Source organism: Uloborus diversus, chromosome 5 (assembly GCF_026930045.1).
Source record: "Uloborus diversus isolate 005 chromosome 5, Udiv.v.3.1, whole genome shotgun sequence".
NCBI lineage: Eukaryota > Metazoa > Arthropoda > Arachnida > Araneae > Uloboridae > Uloborus > Uloborus diversus.
Window position 1 is genome coordinate 177,571,359 of NC_072735.1, and position 15,000 is coordinate 177,586,358.

At 37.3% G+C, this 15,000-nt stretch overlaps 1 protein-coding gene across 1 annotated transcript in view; it reads right to left on the reverse strand.

Moving 5' to 3' along the window:
• Nucleotides 1–15,000, reverse strand: part of LOC129223295 (calpain-A-like) — a 93,418-nt gene that overhangs the window by 78,032 nt on the left and 386 nt on the right. Inside the window, 2 exon segments of the mRNA XM_054857861.1 lie at nt 362–538; nt 12,330–12,515. Coding sequence (XP_054713836.1) covers nt 362–538; nt 12,330–12,515 — 363 coding nt within the window.

Genomic DNA, 15,000 nt, shown 5'->3' on the forward strand with positions numbered 1-15,000 from the left:
AGTAACCAGCCCTTTTTCGAACATCTAATTTGACTAAAGAGGATGCTTCTGGCCCTATGTACGAAGAATCAAAATTCTGCGACTGACCGTTTTTCAGCTTTGCCAGACATGTGCATACTAGATATAATGACAAAACTGGTCAAAGTAGGTTTTTTGGTTTCCTACATATTCGTACTTAAATGTACGCTAATACTACGAAAAGAACAACTCAAAACAGAATAAAGCGTGATTGAAATGAAAATTTAAGTTGAAATTTTACTGGGAATGCTTCATTATTACAATACTTTGATTTGGAAAGTAAAGGGACAAGGGAAAATATTCATAATTGAGACTGTTAACAAACACGAGGAACATAACTTACAGAAGGCCTCTTCCACCGAATTCCCCCGGGGCAAGATCGGCTGAAGAAGATAGAACTGTCCTCGGCCTGAAAATCCGGGTCCTCAAAAAGTGTTCCGGACTGAAGACACCTGTCGCGGATTTTCTCAAAGTCTTGGACTTCTCCACGCGGACGGAATCCTGATCCACGCTCTCCATACTGTAAAAATTTAAAATCAACAAACAAATCAATAAAAAGAACAGCAAATAAAAGCAAAGAAATACTGTCCATCTCTGGCAAGTTGAACTCCGCTGCCCGACCGATTAAACGATTCCATTTGTTGAAATAGGGGTGAGGAAAACTGTCTTAAGAACTTGTGGATTTAGTTTGCAGTGTTATTTCCCATTTGGCGAACAATATAATTCAAGTAAGAAGTTGCAAGCAGTAGGATTTTCTCGCCAATAAAAGGATTGCAATGGCAGCCTAACTCTGCGCCTAACAATTCTTCTTACTGATTGCTCTCCCTTGAAAGAAATGGACTTTCTCAAGGCCATAGCTCAACTTCTCAGAGGTGGACAGTAAGAATATTGTTGAAAAATTAAAAATGAAGACTAGATTTGATGATTGCTGGCATTTTGGCGATTACTTGTATGTTAAGAGCAATGAATAATACTTATGCAGGAAGCACTCAAACTCAGAGCTATCAACCATATCGTTGCCAGTACATGTGAGTAAAGAAGAGAATTAAATATTGCGCTCTGTGCTAATGGCATCAGCGAATGGTATTTCATCATTTGTGATTTCATGCGCAGAAGCGTAAACTGAAACTGCTCACCGATTAAAATAATTTTTAAAAAATATTAAATTTTGTCAAATTATTTAAATAATGGTCAAATCCTATGTTTTTAAGCATGCTCTTTCAGAAAAAAAGGTTAAAATTTCGGAAACAATCCTATTGAGGTAATAATAACTCTAATCTGCAATCAAATTGTTGCCTCCAAGGTTTGAATGTTTTGGGGGTATTTGTAGCGTGTGAAATGAAATTCGAAGCTAGAAAATTCATATCGGGTACCATTTTTAAATTCGATACAAAAACAGCAGATTTTCTATATTTGTTTTGACGACACAGTTAATACACAGGGTGTCCGAAATGTCCTTGACACATTTTAAAAATTTACAGAAACGCAACAAATTGTCTCATCAATATGCGGTTTGCTCCTAATACTTCCCCAGGTTCAAGAAGTTGATAATTTCGTAAAAAAAAAAAAAAAAAAAAAAAAAAAAAAAAAGAAAATATAACTGTAAGTAATCACAGTATCGTCACACTAAGAATTTATTTTTCTTGCTGTGACAATACAAGCGTCAATCTAAATTACTTTTAATTACACTTTTTTTTTAAAATTTATACGACGTCAAAATATTTTTTGAACCAAACTTGAGTATTATGGTGCATCCCGCATTTTGATACGACAATGGGGTTGTTTCCTTCAGTCAAAAGTAGTACTTTTTGGTCACTGAAATTGATAGAATAAGCAAAAAAAAAAAAAAAAAACATGGACCCAGAAAATACTTTCATTTTCCCAACAGTTATTTTTTTATTAATTTTTTTAAATGTCCGATTTTACAAACAAGGCGTGGTCTTGATGACGTCACAAATGATGCTCTTTGGCGCATCTTCCTATCGCGTTTCGACGTTATGATAATCAAGTAGCGAATTAAACAATGCGCTCTACGCTTGCTATCAACCCTATCGTTGGCAATACACGTGAGTAAAGATGCGAATTAAACATTTTGCTCTGTGAATGGCAACACTGAATGGCATTTCATAATTTGTGATGTCATCGGCAAGAAATGTAAATAATGAAAGCGCACCGATTTAAGTATTTTTTAAAAATATTAATCTTAAACAAATTATTTTAAAAAAAAGGTTAGATGCTATGGTTTTAAGCATGCTCTTTCAGAAAAAAAATACCTTTAAAATTTTGGAAACGACCTCATTGTTGCTTTTCTATGAATTTCGAATAAGTGTCAAGGACTTTTGGGAGACCTCGTATATTATTTCGATAGCTATTACGTAGTAAAGTGACATTTGAAGAGTATTCTGCAAAATGTTCATTTATTTTTATAAGAAATCGGCTATTGACAGTGATTCTCTCCTCGGGTTTCTAAAACGAAAAAAAAAAGTTTCATTGCGGTGCCTCTCATAACTAGATCAACTGAAACCAAAATGATTTTATTAGTTATAAGTTTTTCAGGGTAACAACGTAAAGTTCGTTTTGTTCAAGAAATTACTCAATTGTTTCACATCACTTACAAATAAAAATACCGGTTTCTCATTTTAAAAAAAAAGTGCTATTTTAAAGTTATGCGGAAATTTTAAAAATGATAAATTTTTTAAATGATAATCGACATCGTTACTCGCAGAAACTAAAAACTTTTTTTTTTTTCAGATGATCCAGTGATAGGTATGAGGGGCACGGTAATGAGTATAATTTTTTTGTTCAAAGAGTAATTATAACATTCCGTTTATCGTGAACAAGAACATTAAAGTTTATTTTTCTTTAAAAAAATAGGTTTATGAATACGTTTTGACATGAAAGTTACGTAATTATACAATACGTTTTCATTAATTTCGCAATGAAACCTGAGGTGACAGAAATTAACGGATTGAAAATTCGTATTCAGAGCATCGACATTATAAACATTTAAATTACTTCCGACAACAAAAAAAAAGTTTAAATTTAGTGTTATGCGCTCAATACTAAACTTTTTTTTTTCTGAGAGAGTTAACGAAAATTTGATGCAGTTTTATTCTTGTACTAAAAATTCTACCAGTTTAACTGGAAACTGAATTCAACAACGTTGGAGGGGGCCGGGAGATGTAATTTAGTTGCAGCGAAAATATATTTATATTTTTGCTGCGCATGTTATTTTATAAAAAAAAAAAAGTTCCTCGTAAAAGTATTAAGCTTTAATAAAGAAAGTTGGAAAATAAAAGAAACTCAACAAGTAGAGGTAAACAAACCATTAAATTGATAAAATGAATCAACGAGAATCTTATCGTCTATATTCGTGTTACCATATCTCTAACAGAGTACTTAGTTATCAACAGGATAATCACATATTGTAAATGTGCCATTTGTGAGACATTGCATAGTAACCTTGTTACGAAAGCACGAAATACGAAGAAAGTGTTTGCATCTTAATAAAGTTTCGTAATCACTTGACATATGAATCATGTACCAGCAGGGGCACTCCGAACTTAAATTTTGATATTAATTCTCAATTTGCCAAATAAAGCCACAATTTTGCCGAATGATGATCATTTTGCTGAATTAAACTCTAAATTTTGCCGAATGCAAGGACGGATACAAGGGAGGGGCAATAGGGGGCAATTCCCCCCCCCCCTCTACTTCAGCCGCGATACGGGGTATCTTTTCGATGTTCAAGTCCCAAAAGCGCAATTTTACATAATCTTCGATGGTGCTAGAAGAAAGGGAGCTCCTCCCCGAAAATTCTTCCTGAATTGAAGTCTTGAAAACGCAAACGTACCCCATCTCTTATTACTCTGGGGATAGGGACCGGAACTTTCTACAGGATTTTTTCAGAAGTTGAAATTCTAAAATCTCAATTTTAGACGATTTTAGATGATATTAAGGGTAGGTTCAAAAGTTCACCCTGGATATTTTGCGAAAGAAACACAACTATAAGACACCCTTTGATTATTAACGGTAAGCGATGGGGCTCAGGACACTATTTCGAAAGTTTTTAGAAAGCTCCAAAAAGGAGAGTAAAAAACAAACGTTCCCCCCCCCCCCCTCCTTGAACATTATCTGGATCCGCCCTTGGCCGAATGATGATAATTTGGCCTCAGATAAAAATTGCCAAAAAAGGAAATTTTTCGAAGGTCCCAGTGACCTCCCATCGGGGTGCCTGTATACCAGCAGAGCCTGATTTGCATAGGAACTCACGGGAGCTCAGCTCCTGCATTCCATTCTTTCCAGCGACTTTTTGTAAATTTTGGCGGTAAGCAGAGCAGCTCGTCAATGTTGCCACGCTCTGAAGCCACCAGTGCATTAATTCCGAAAACGAAGAATAATCTTTCGTTTTCATTTTCTTCCTGCATAGTTCTTGACTTTCTTTCCTTACGGAAATTACCACACATGGACGTAAAATGGCACACAAATGGGAACTTTTTTTTTTATCACCAGAGACCAGAAGTAACACACCCCATAGTTTTCCCTCTTAGTAAGAACACAGTGACAAAAAATGCCTGCAGTAATTTCTCATGCAGAGCGGAATATTTGTAGCTATTTTCCTTTCGCATAATGTGTTTTAAATATTAATTTGTGTCATTTTTCATTTTAAGATAAAGCTACAACTTTCAGTTTTTTTACATAGTAAAGGAAGTATTGTATTCGCAGAAAAATTTCACTCAAAAATCGGCCTTAATTTCCATTTTGCAACCTCGAATAAATGTTGAATTTTTAAAAATTTTTTTTTAATTTTTATTTATTTATTTATTTATTTATTTATTTTTTTTTTTGCGACCCGACCCCATGTATATGTATACTTAAGAGTGTATGGAGGCTTGAAATATCCGTTTTGACACACAATCCCCGAGTTAATTACAACGAATTTCTCGTGACGTCTGTATGTGCGTATCTCGCATAACTCAAAAACGGTATGCCGTAAGAAAGTTGAAATTTGGCAAGTAGACTCCTAGTGGGATCTAGTTGTGCACCTTCTCTTTTGGTTGCATTCGGACGTTCCAAAAAGGATATTTTAAACCTTTTTTGGGGAAAATCATTGTTAATTTGAATGCAAACTGAAGTGGTGTTATAATTTTTCGGACACTTGGCGATATATCACTAGGCTTTTGGTCGCCAAGTTTTGTCGCCAGCTTGGTGAAATATTTGGCGTTTTTTTTTTTTTAATTTGGCTTCAATTTGGTCACAATGGCGATATTTAGAGAGTTAACCATTGAATCACATTAAAATTGCCAATATTGGAAAAATAATCTGTGTAAAACGTTTTCTGCTTCGGTTCGCAACAAAGCTGCTGAGAATAAGAAATTCCCAGGATATATTGAAGCTAAGGCTAAGGAGAGAATTTTTTGGGGGACTTCAAATATGCAGAGTCATGAAGATCCCTTTTTTTTATAATAATTTTGGAGGGGAAGTTAAACCTTGAAAGCCTTCAAGGGTGTGTTACAAGTACTTTTAGACAGCAGAGAAACTAGAACTAAAAATAGTTGGTCAAAATTACTCTTACAGAAATTGTGCCAATTTATGCAGTATAGGTCTCTGAAACGCCATTTCCTTCAAGATGCCTAAAAACTGTCATACAAAAACTATGACCTTGTGAGGGCTGAGCATGGAAAAAGGTTTCTCCAAGATATCTCTGCAATGGAGGTGAGTTAATGTTCACCAAATACTTCTGGACTACTACAAGATATGATCCCTCTCTGACGTAAAAGAAGCAATCGAAAATAAAGCGTTATGCAACACTTGCTTTAAGGAAAAAAAAACATTGTTTAAAACCTATTTAATTATTCATTGAACAGGATTTTTTTTTCTGTTTAAATTTACTTTCAAACTAATGGGTGATTTCTGTGCATCTTTCTCCAATGTATTTTTGTGCCTCTTGAAAACAAGACGACATTATAAACAAATATTCATTCACATATTCGGGTTTTTTTCGTCGCAAAATTTGTAAGAGTTGACTTATTATCGAGATTCATACAAAAAGTTATTTTTTTTGGCGTAGTGTTATTAGTGGGGATTCCCTCAAGGGAGGGGCAAGAGTGGGCGATCACCAGCTCCCTTGTATCCTGGGATACAGAGCTTTATTTCTATATGAGCTTACGAAATCTTGCTCACAGCAACAAACGAAAAGATTTGCTTTCTTAACAAGTGTTGTTTTAAGGAGGAGTGCATTGAAAAAGAGGGCAGCGGGTATCTAAGGTTGTCTTAAAAGGGAGAGAGTGCAGCGCTCTACTGAAAAAAAAATTAGGAGGCATTTTTATGAGTTCGAAGAGAAATCAATAGACCTTAGAAAGTTCTCGTACTTACAGCCTTCTAGATTTCAACTTAGACACATGAACAGTTAAACTGATATTGAAACAAATGCATTAGGTGTAATGAATAAAAACGGAGAAAAAAAAATAACGCTTACTCCCATATTCAGTATTTCGCAATGGTATCCAAACCTTGGAATTCACTCGCTAAAAATAAGGTTTTTCTTTCAACAAATATTCCAAGAACCATTTACAAAACTTTGAGCTGCATCACAAAAGAACGCTCATACACTTTAAAAACAAATAGTAAATAAAGGCTACGACCCGAAATTGCACTTAGCAGCAAGTTATCTCCACATAGACATATTGGAGAGTAACAAACATTCCTTTTGTTATTGATAGAATGTGACATATGACAAAACTAGAGTGAATTTGGGTATTGAGAAGGTATTCCACGCATTTCCTTTGTTGATAATGCCGCCGGAAAGCGTATGTTCCTTTTCCGCTTCATTAAAATAGGCTCTTCGGGTCGAATATGAACACTAAAGATAGTGCAATATTTCAGAATCAACATACTTATATCTGGGTCATCTGGTCTACTTTAGATAGAGCAAAGAATCTATAACTGGCAGTTGTATTTTATCGTATTCCACCGTGAGAAATGTAAGTATGATAAAGTATATTTTTAATGTTATTCTAAAATGGATACTTTTATTACTTGCGACGTTGTTGAGACGCACAAAAGTACAAAAAGTATTACGCACAGGTGTTTAAAACATGTTTTCAATGCGAAAAAAAACAGCCTCATCTGGCGAAAAAGGTGTTCTTTAGAACCCCGAAACATATGTGTACAATAGAAGGTAAAAACAAACAAGGCCGAAAACATGGGAAGTAATGGGGTCGTGCCCTTCCCCCCTAAACCATCGACAATATTATCCATTCATATTGTATTCTAATAATTTGTGAGTAAAATGTAAACGATTGCAGAAATTCTTTCAACTTATTAGTTACTAGAGGTACCTGCACAGCTTTGCCCGTTGTTGAAAATTAAAAGGTTATTTGGTTCGCCTGTATATTTACAAATAATGGGTGATGAATTTCTCCCCAATTTGCTATGTTCATTAACTTGCCCATGCTACGGTTGCACGTCATGATAATTTGGTAATTAATTCGTCCACGATATGATAATTTGCTCGGTAATATTTTCTTAAAATTGAAAAAAAAAAAAATCGCATTTCCGAAAAGTCGCTTCGAGGTGCACACCCCATGCTATAGATCAATTCTCTGTCAAATTTCATGAAAAGCGGCCGAACAGTCTTGGCGCAATGCGCGTCGAAGAGAGACTTTCAGCTTTATTATTAGTAATGGTACCCGCACGGCTTTGCCCGTAATAGAAAAATTAAAAGGTCTTTTGGTTCGCCTGTATATTTACAAATAATGTATGGTGAATTTTCTCGTCAATTGGCTAGTACCCATGTTACGGTTCCAAGTTATGATAATTTCGTAATTTACTCGTCTATCTTATGATAGTTTTGTTCTTAAAATTGTAATAGAAAAAGAACCACATCGAATTTTCGAAAAAACGCTTCGAGGTGCACACCCCCATGGTACAAACTAACTTTGAGCCAAAATTCATGAAAATCGGCAGGAAGGTCCGGGTTCGAATCCTGGCTCGGGCATGGACGTACTTTCTCTCTCCTGTCCTTGTCCTTTCTTTGTGTGAATGTGTTTTTGTGCTGTGAATGGTTGCCTAATGCCAACCTTCACTTCACTCTCCGGGGGCCCACTATACCTATCACTAAATGATTTAACCAGTTTAGGACCCCCGAAGCTTTATTTTAAACATTCAACCTATACATTTCAAAATACAACATATAACAATGCACACACATACAAACAAACAAACATGATCACAGACAATTACAGTACATATTGACAAACAGACATAGAAGCACAAAGCAATTCGAAAAAAACATGCTATAAAACATGATGCAGAGAAGATAGTAGAGTAGCCGAAGGGTACATAGCTGGCGAGTTCGCCGTTACAAAAGTACATTTGATTATTACGTCGTGAGTAGCAATGGACGCCCATATGCAAAATTTTAAGGGGGGGGCTCAGATATTTTAACCATGGTTTAGCAGGATATTTTCCCCATGGAAACAGATTTCAGGACAGATTAGAGTCATTAAAATTTGACATTTTTAATTACTTATTCATTAATGGCTGGAGAACAAATTTATCCCACCAAAAACATTCTGTAAAAAACTAGCCAAGTCTCGATGGAGCTGCTTGTTTATCTCTAAAAAGTAATGAAATCTAGACAAAGTCATGACAAGTCTAAGGTTCCTTACTGCGATTTCTTTATTATTATAGTTAATGTTGTGTGACTTGGCCGTTAAACATTCTTTATACGTTAGTGGGTACAAGTCAATTTTGTTTATACGTTTTCCAAGTGGCAATTTTCCATCGTCGATGGGTAGCGGTTCTGGCGACAGATTGGTGCAATCGTGTCATGGAGCACCTGGTTTTGTACCCTTGTGTACCCTTTAACGGCCAAGTCACACAACATTAACTATAATAATAAAGAAATCGCAGTAAGGAACCTTAGACTTGTCATGACTCTCTAGATTTCATTACTTTTTAGAGATAAACAAGCAGCTCCATCGAGACTTGGCTAGTTTTTTACAGAATGTTTTTGGTGGGATTTCACTTCTTTTTGTAGAAACATTTAATTTGTGTAATGTTCGAGTAGACTAAAGCTATGCTAGATTAAATTGGAAGATGGGTCCCACTACGCTGGACTTTTACAATGACAGTCGATTTTTTTATGTACCAATAGTAGAAGGGGGCATTACCATATCTCTAATACAGCTGAGGCTGAGACCAGCTGAGGGTTCTTCATTAGATACTTCAGACTTTCGATTTTTGACATCAAATGAAGCGGCCCACCAAGTTGAATATTTTTTGTAAAGGCTGTATGTCGATCCCTAATAGTTTGGTTGGGCTCTTGTGTTTTCTAATCAGGGTCACTCCATATCTTTGATTAGCCTAGTTTTTATAGTTTTCCCTTTGTGTGGCCATTAAACCCTAACTCTGTACCAAATTTCAACTCTCTGAGTTTATGGGAAGTACTAGTTCGATTTTGATGATCATGTGTGAGTGAGTGAAGTGAGTGTCATAAATGCGAAACTTTGCTTTCGCATAACTTCGGAACTAAATGACCTACAGATTTGAAATTTCGGATTTTAAGTATGTGATTATAGCTTACTGGATGACGAAAATTTCTGCGTGCTGGTCTCATCAGAAGGTTCTCAAATAGGAGTCTGAAAATGCGGCGAAATGGTTCCAGTAAAGGATGGTACGGCAGTGTTTGCTTCGCGCTCGACTTGGCGGGGGCACTGCCGTGCCTCCAGATTTACATTTTTGCAAAGAAAAAAAGTACTAAAAGCAAGGAGATTCTAATTTCTAAGGGGGGGGGGGCTCGAGCCCCCCCTTGCCCCCCTATATGGGCGCCCTTGGTGAGCAGTGTTGTATAGTAATATATAATGCCTACCATATAAACGGGTCCTTATGGCATGTGTGTACTGTAGAAGGACAGGCCTTCGCAACAAATTACGGTACAGTTGGAAAAGTGAAGCAGCGCACCCCAAATTGCCAGCCTGGGGGGCACACGACACCATTTTTAGGAGTAAATGTTTGAGGTATTACTTCTTTCCATTGCTTATGAAATTAATTAGTAATGTTTACGCCCTGCTAGGTGCCTCATTCTCGACAGAATTTGTACTTTTTATTGACACTAAAGCAATTTCAATAATTTCTCGTACCCCAATACCCTACATTCTTTGGCATCCCCTCTCTTTTCTAAATGGTGATCTGTAACCCTCCCTGATCATAAGAGACCCAATTTCAAAAAATCTTATTTTAGAAACTACTGCACATATTACATTGATACACGAATTCAATGAGAAATTTGCAAAGTTTCTCTCCCCCCCCCCCCCCCCCAAGTAAGTTCAATAACACCAATGTGCAATGTGTGGGCGTATTGTGAAAACTGTTCCGCTTCCATTTCAAATGTTCAATGTTGGAATCTTTTGTTACTCGACAAAATCTAATCTGGTCGTTCCACACATTTTGGAGCATCACTCTGTCAATGGTTTGTAATGTTGCACAATCGCGTTCTTGAACTTTCAGTAGTGTTTTCGGTCTCATATGGGTCGATAAACAATGTCTTTGGCGTAACACCATAAAAAGAAATCACATGGAAAGTGTAGAACGAGCTGGATTGCATATAGGACGGTTGTCTTCTAAGTGGCTCACACATCGAACATTTGTATCTGAGAAATAAAACTTTTGCTAGAATTTAAAGGGTGTTAAGAGGGAAAGATAAAAAGCAAGAATCAAAACGAACACATGGTCCCAAATGCAATGCTGACGAATTACATACACACAAAACCTGAAATTGATGGATGCAAAACAGGTCACAAATTTATTGCACAAAGACGTTTTCACAAGGCATTTTAGTTTTTAAGTAATGTTTAGATCAGTTGATAAAAGTTATCGTCGCAGCAAAGATGCAGAGATCGATGAAAGTTTGTCGAAAAGGCTCGCTGGCAGTGAGTGATGTGTCATTTCTACGCGTGTATTACATCTGCAGGCCGCAAATTTCTTCGACCGCTTCAAACCTTTTTTTTTTTTAAAGCTAAAATGTTGTGTAAAATCGTTTTGTGTGTCGTAAACTTGTGACTTGTTTTGCATCCATCAGTTTCTGGCTTTGTGTGCATGCATCATGTCAGCATTGCGTTTGCGACCATATCTTCCTTATGATTCTTGCTTCTTATCCTCCCCTATAACACCCCTTAAAGTTTTCTCTAAGAGTTGACGCTGCATGTGCAGTCGTTTCGAAAAGTATTATTTTTTGAAAATAGAGTCCATCTGTGCTCACCCTGTAGAAGAATCCAACTAAATACGGGATGCTGAATGCTCCTCCACACGAGTCAACTTAGACAAATAAGCTTTCGAACGGACGGTTTAAGTGTAAACTCGTAGAAAAGGTGGAAGGAATCACTGCTTTCTTCACACGACAATGAACTGTGCCCCATGTGACTGCCACACCAGTACAGAGGGTACCCACATGAAGGGATGGGGGGGGGGTCATGGAATAGGACTGACATTGAAATTCTTAGGAGGAGGTGTTTTGAGGGGTATATTTCTTTTTGGGGGCTCTTGCTTTTGGAGAGCTTTTCGCGATATTTAGGAAGGTGCACCCTTGCTCTTGGGGGGGGGGAGCACCCCCTGCTGGCACTGTGACGCTATTATAATCATTCGATGAGTTGAATCAACTTTTTAGTTGCTTCAAATTTTCGAGACATCGCCAAGCGTTCGCGCTACGCACGAGTAAACTTGTTGAATCAACTCGGTTCAGATTTAAAAGTGTTGTGGAGCAGCTGCTAGAATAAATTCGGCTTATTAGAAGAAAAAAATATTTAACTAAGCTGCCTCGTGTGAAGACTAAGCAAAACGTCAGTCAACTAACTAACAGGCAACGTTTTCGAAAGTTGATTCAACTAAATTGCCTCCTGTGTAGTAGGCCTATCTTTACTAATAATTGAAGCTGAAAGTCTGTATCGAAATGTCTGTTTCGCGCATAGCGCCTAGATCGCTCGACCCGATTTTCTTGAAATTTGGCACAAAATTAGTTTGTAGCATGGGGATGCGCATCTCTAAGCGATGTTTCCAAAATTCGATTTTGATCTTTAACTTTTTCAATTTTAAGAACATTTTACCGAGCAAATTATCACAACATGGACAAGCAAACTATCATGACGTGGACGAGCAAATTACCGTAACATGGACGAGCAAATGAACATAGCGAATTGGCGACAAATTCATCCATTATTTGTAAATGTACAGGCGAACCAAATGACCTCTGCTACGAGTACCGCTAGTGTGATATAATATAAACAAACAATACGATGCAAACATTCGCTCACCTTTCTGACAAACTGCGAACTGCTACTTCCTACTGCTGAAGAAACTCGTGTAGAACGTCGGCATGCTTCCCTTCGGCTCGGAGCCGACTTTTCAAACACGCGTACGCCCACCACTTCCCGTTTCCTACGCACATGCGGTCTCCGAAGGACTCGTGTGTGTCCTCTATCCACTCCTTCCTCCTCCTCCTACTGATGAGTTATGAAAGCATTGAAAACCGCGGCCCGATAAGAGAAAGCCCCAAAACGAGTTCCGCGCTCGCTTTCACCTGCTGCGGCGGGCCCGTTCTATTTCGGAGACGACTTTTGTTATCGAAATACTTGAGAGGAGAAGGTGAGGAAGAGATCCGTTAAGACAACAATCGTGAACGTGGAAGCATATGGCTTTTTGTCAGATAAGTCATTCGACTGATATTGGCAGAAGAGAGGAGGGGATTTTTGCTGAGACAGACGATGGAAAACTTTTAGAAAACTATTAAGCTCCAAACTCAATTTTTTGTTCGGGCGGAAATTCTGAATTTGCCGAATTGAGCTCCAAAATTTTTGCAAAGGATGACAATTTTGCCGAAAGGAATTCCAAATTTTGCCAAAGAATGACAATTTTGCCGAAAGGAACTCCAAATTTTGCCAAAGAATGACAATTTTGCCGAAAGGAACTCCAAATTTTGCCAAAGAATGACAATTTTTGCCGAATGGAACTCCAAATCTTGCCAAAGAATGACAATTTTGCCGAATGGAACTCCAAATCTTGCCAAAGAATGACAATTTTGCCGAATGGAATTCCAAATCTTGCCAAAGAATGACAATTTTGCCGAATGGAACTCCAAATCTTGCCAAAGAATGACAATTTTTGCCGAATGATGATGATTTTGCCGAATTGCCAGACGAAAATTGCCGAATAAGGCAATTTTTAGTAAGTCCCAGTGACCTCCCTTGACTTCCCATCGGGGCGTCGCTGGCCCAGCAATACTAGTTGGAACAATTTAAAGAAACGTATTTTTCTTCGTCCTCTGCAATCTTTTTAAAACAAAAAATTAAGTCAATCAAACACGCAACTGCTGCGTAATCGTCAAATATGGGGACAAGCGTCTAGAACAAACTATTTTATTTTTTCTAGACCAGTAAAAGTATTTGAACGATAAACACTGGACTCGACTGGTTTCACGAACGATCTATGCGGGTAAAATGAACGTTAGATGGAGTTCATGGCTGTACAGTAAAAACAAGATTATTCGAACAGCATAACGAAAGATACGGGAACGATGGGTAGAGGTTCTACACAAGGTATTATTTTACTCAGTGTTTGCAAATTACAAAGTTCCCTGTTTTTTTTTTTTTTTTTTTTTTTTTTTTGTTTTTTAAAAGTCTCAAGGAACAATGTTTTACATATTTCGGTGCAAAGTACTTTGAAGTAAAGCAGTTTTGGAAGACTTAGACAGAGGTGCCCACCTAAAGAGTCATGGCGCAGACTGCGCCAGTGATTTTTCTAGGGGGGGGAGTGTATTTTGAGGAGCATTTACCCTTATTTTTGGGAGGGGGGGGGGCTCTTGCTCTGGGGAGTTCATGGTATTTGGGGGCTACGCACTTGCTCTTGGGGGGATGGGCACCCGACTATGGAATGCCGCCATGCATTTGTGTCTTCAACATGAGAACGCTAGGAAGACGAACAGACAGCCATCTCAACTGCTGGTTTCTCAATGCAGCGATTTTAACGCCAGGATTAGAACTCGTGACCTTCGAATTTTGAGCAAAATACGTTGTAGCCGATCCATAAATCGAAAGTGAGTTGCTGTAATATAGGGTACATCGTATGTATGATCACACATAGGAAACAAACAACGAAAGATGCTCTGCGACACTGCAATCGGCACAACAACAACAAAATACTTCAAAAGAAGAAGAGGATATAATAACCAGGTAAATGGACCTAGATAGATGCATTGCTTCTTTGGCTCCGTATTCACAGAGCAAATTTTCAATCACGTGACATGGAATGAGTACGTGATTGGCAGTAAAGTACTATTTAAATAATAGCGTAATCAGGAATCTGTTTTGCGAAGTCATGTGCGCTCAGAAACTAATTGCAGTTTGCAATAATTATATTTCTTGGAATCAAGCGATTTTTCAAAAAACTTTACCAAGAAGCCAATTTCAATGTAAACTGTTTTGCAAGATCTCACCCCAGAAAGTCAGAACTAAGAATTCGTAAAGACTTAACAATAATCCAACGCCAGCTGAAGTTAGTTTTCAAGGGAAAAGGCTATTTTTATTCCGAAAGTTAATAACTATTTTAATTATTTGGGGAAAATTCAACAGAATAAATTCATGTTACTCCAACATACTCACCCACTCTTTTTAATACAGAACTTTTCTTTCTAGAGAATGAAACAAATACGACACCAAGGCCGTGTCAAGTATTGCCATGCAAATAATGCACAAAGAACATTTTTCCATGGCACTCATTCGAAGAAATCACAGGAAAAGGAAATAAAAGATCTCTTTCTCCTTTTTTCTCCTTCAATAAGAGAGATATAAACAGAATGAATCAGTAATTATTATGACTCAGTGTCTTGCCCAAACTTTTATTTTTAATTTCTTTTCACTTTCAAACGTTTTTTAATCAAGATTAAGTTTTGTACATCTTTAGCAATCATTTATTGTTATGCAAGAACAT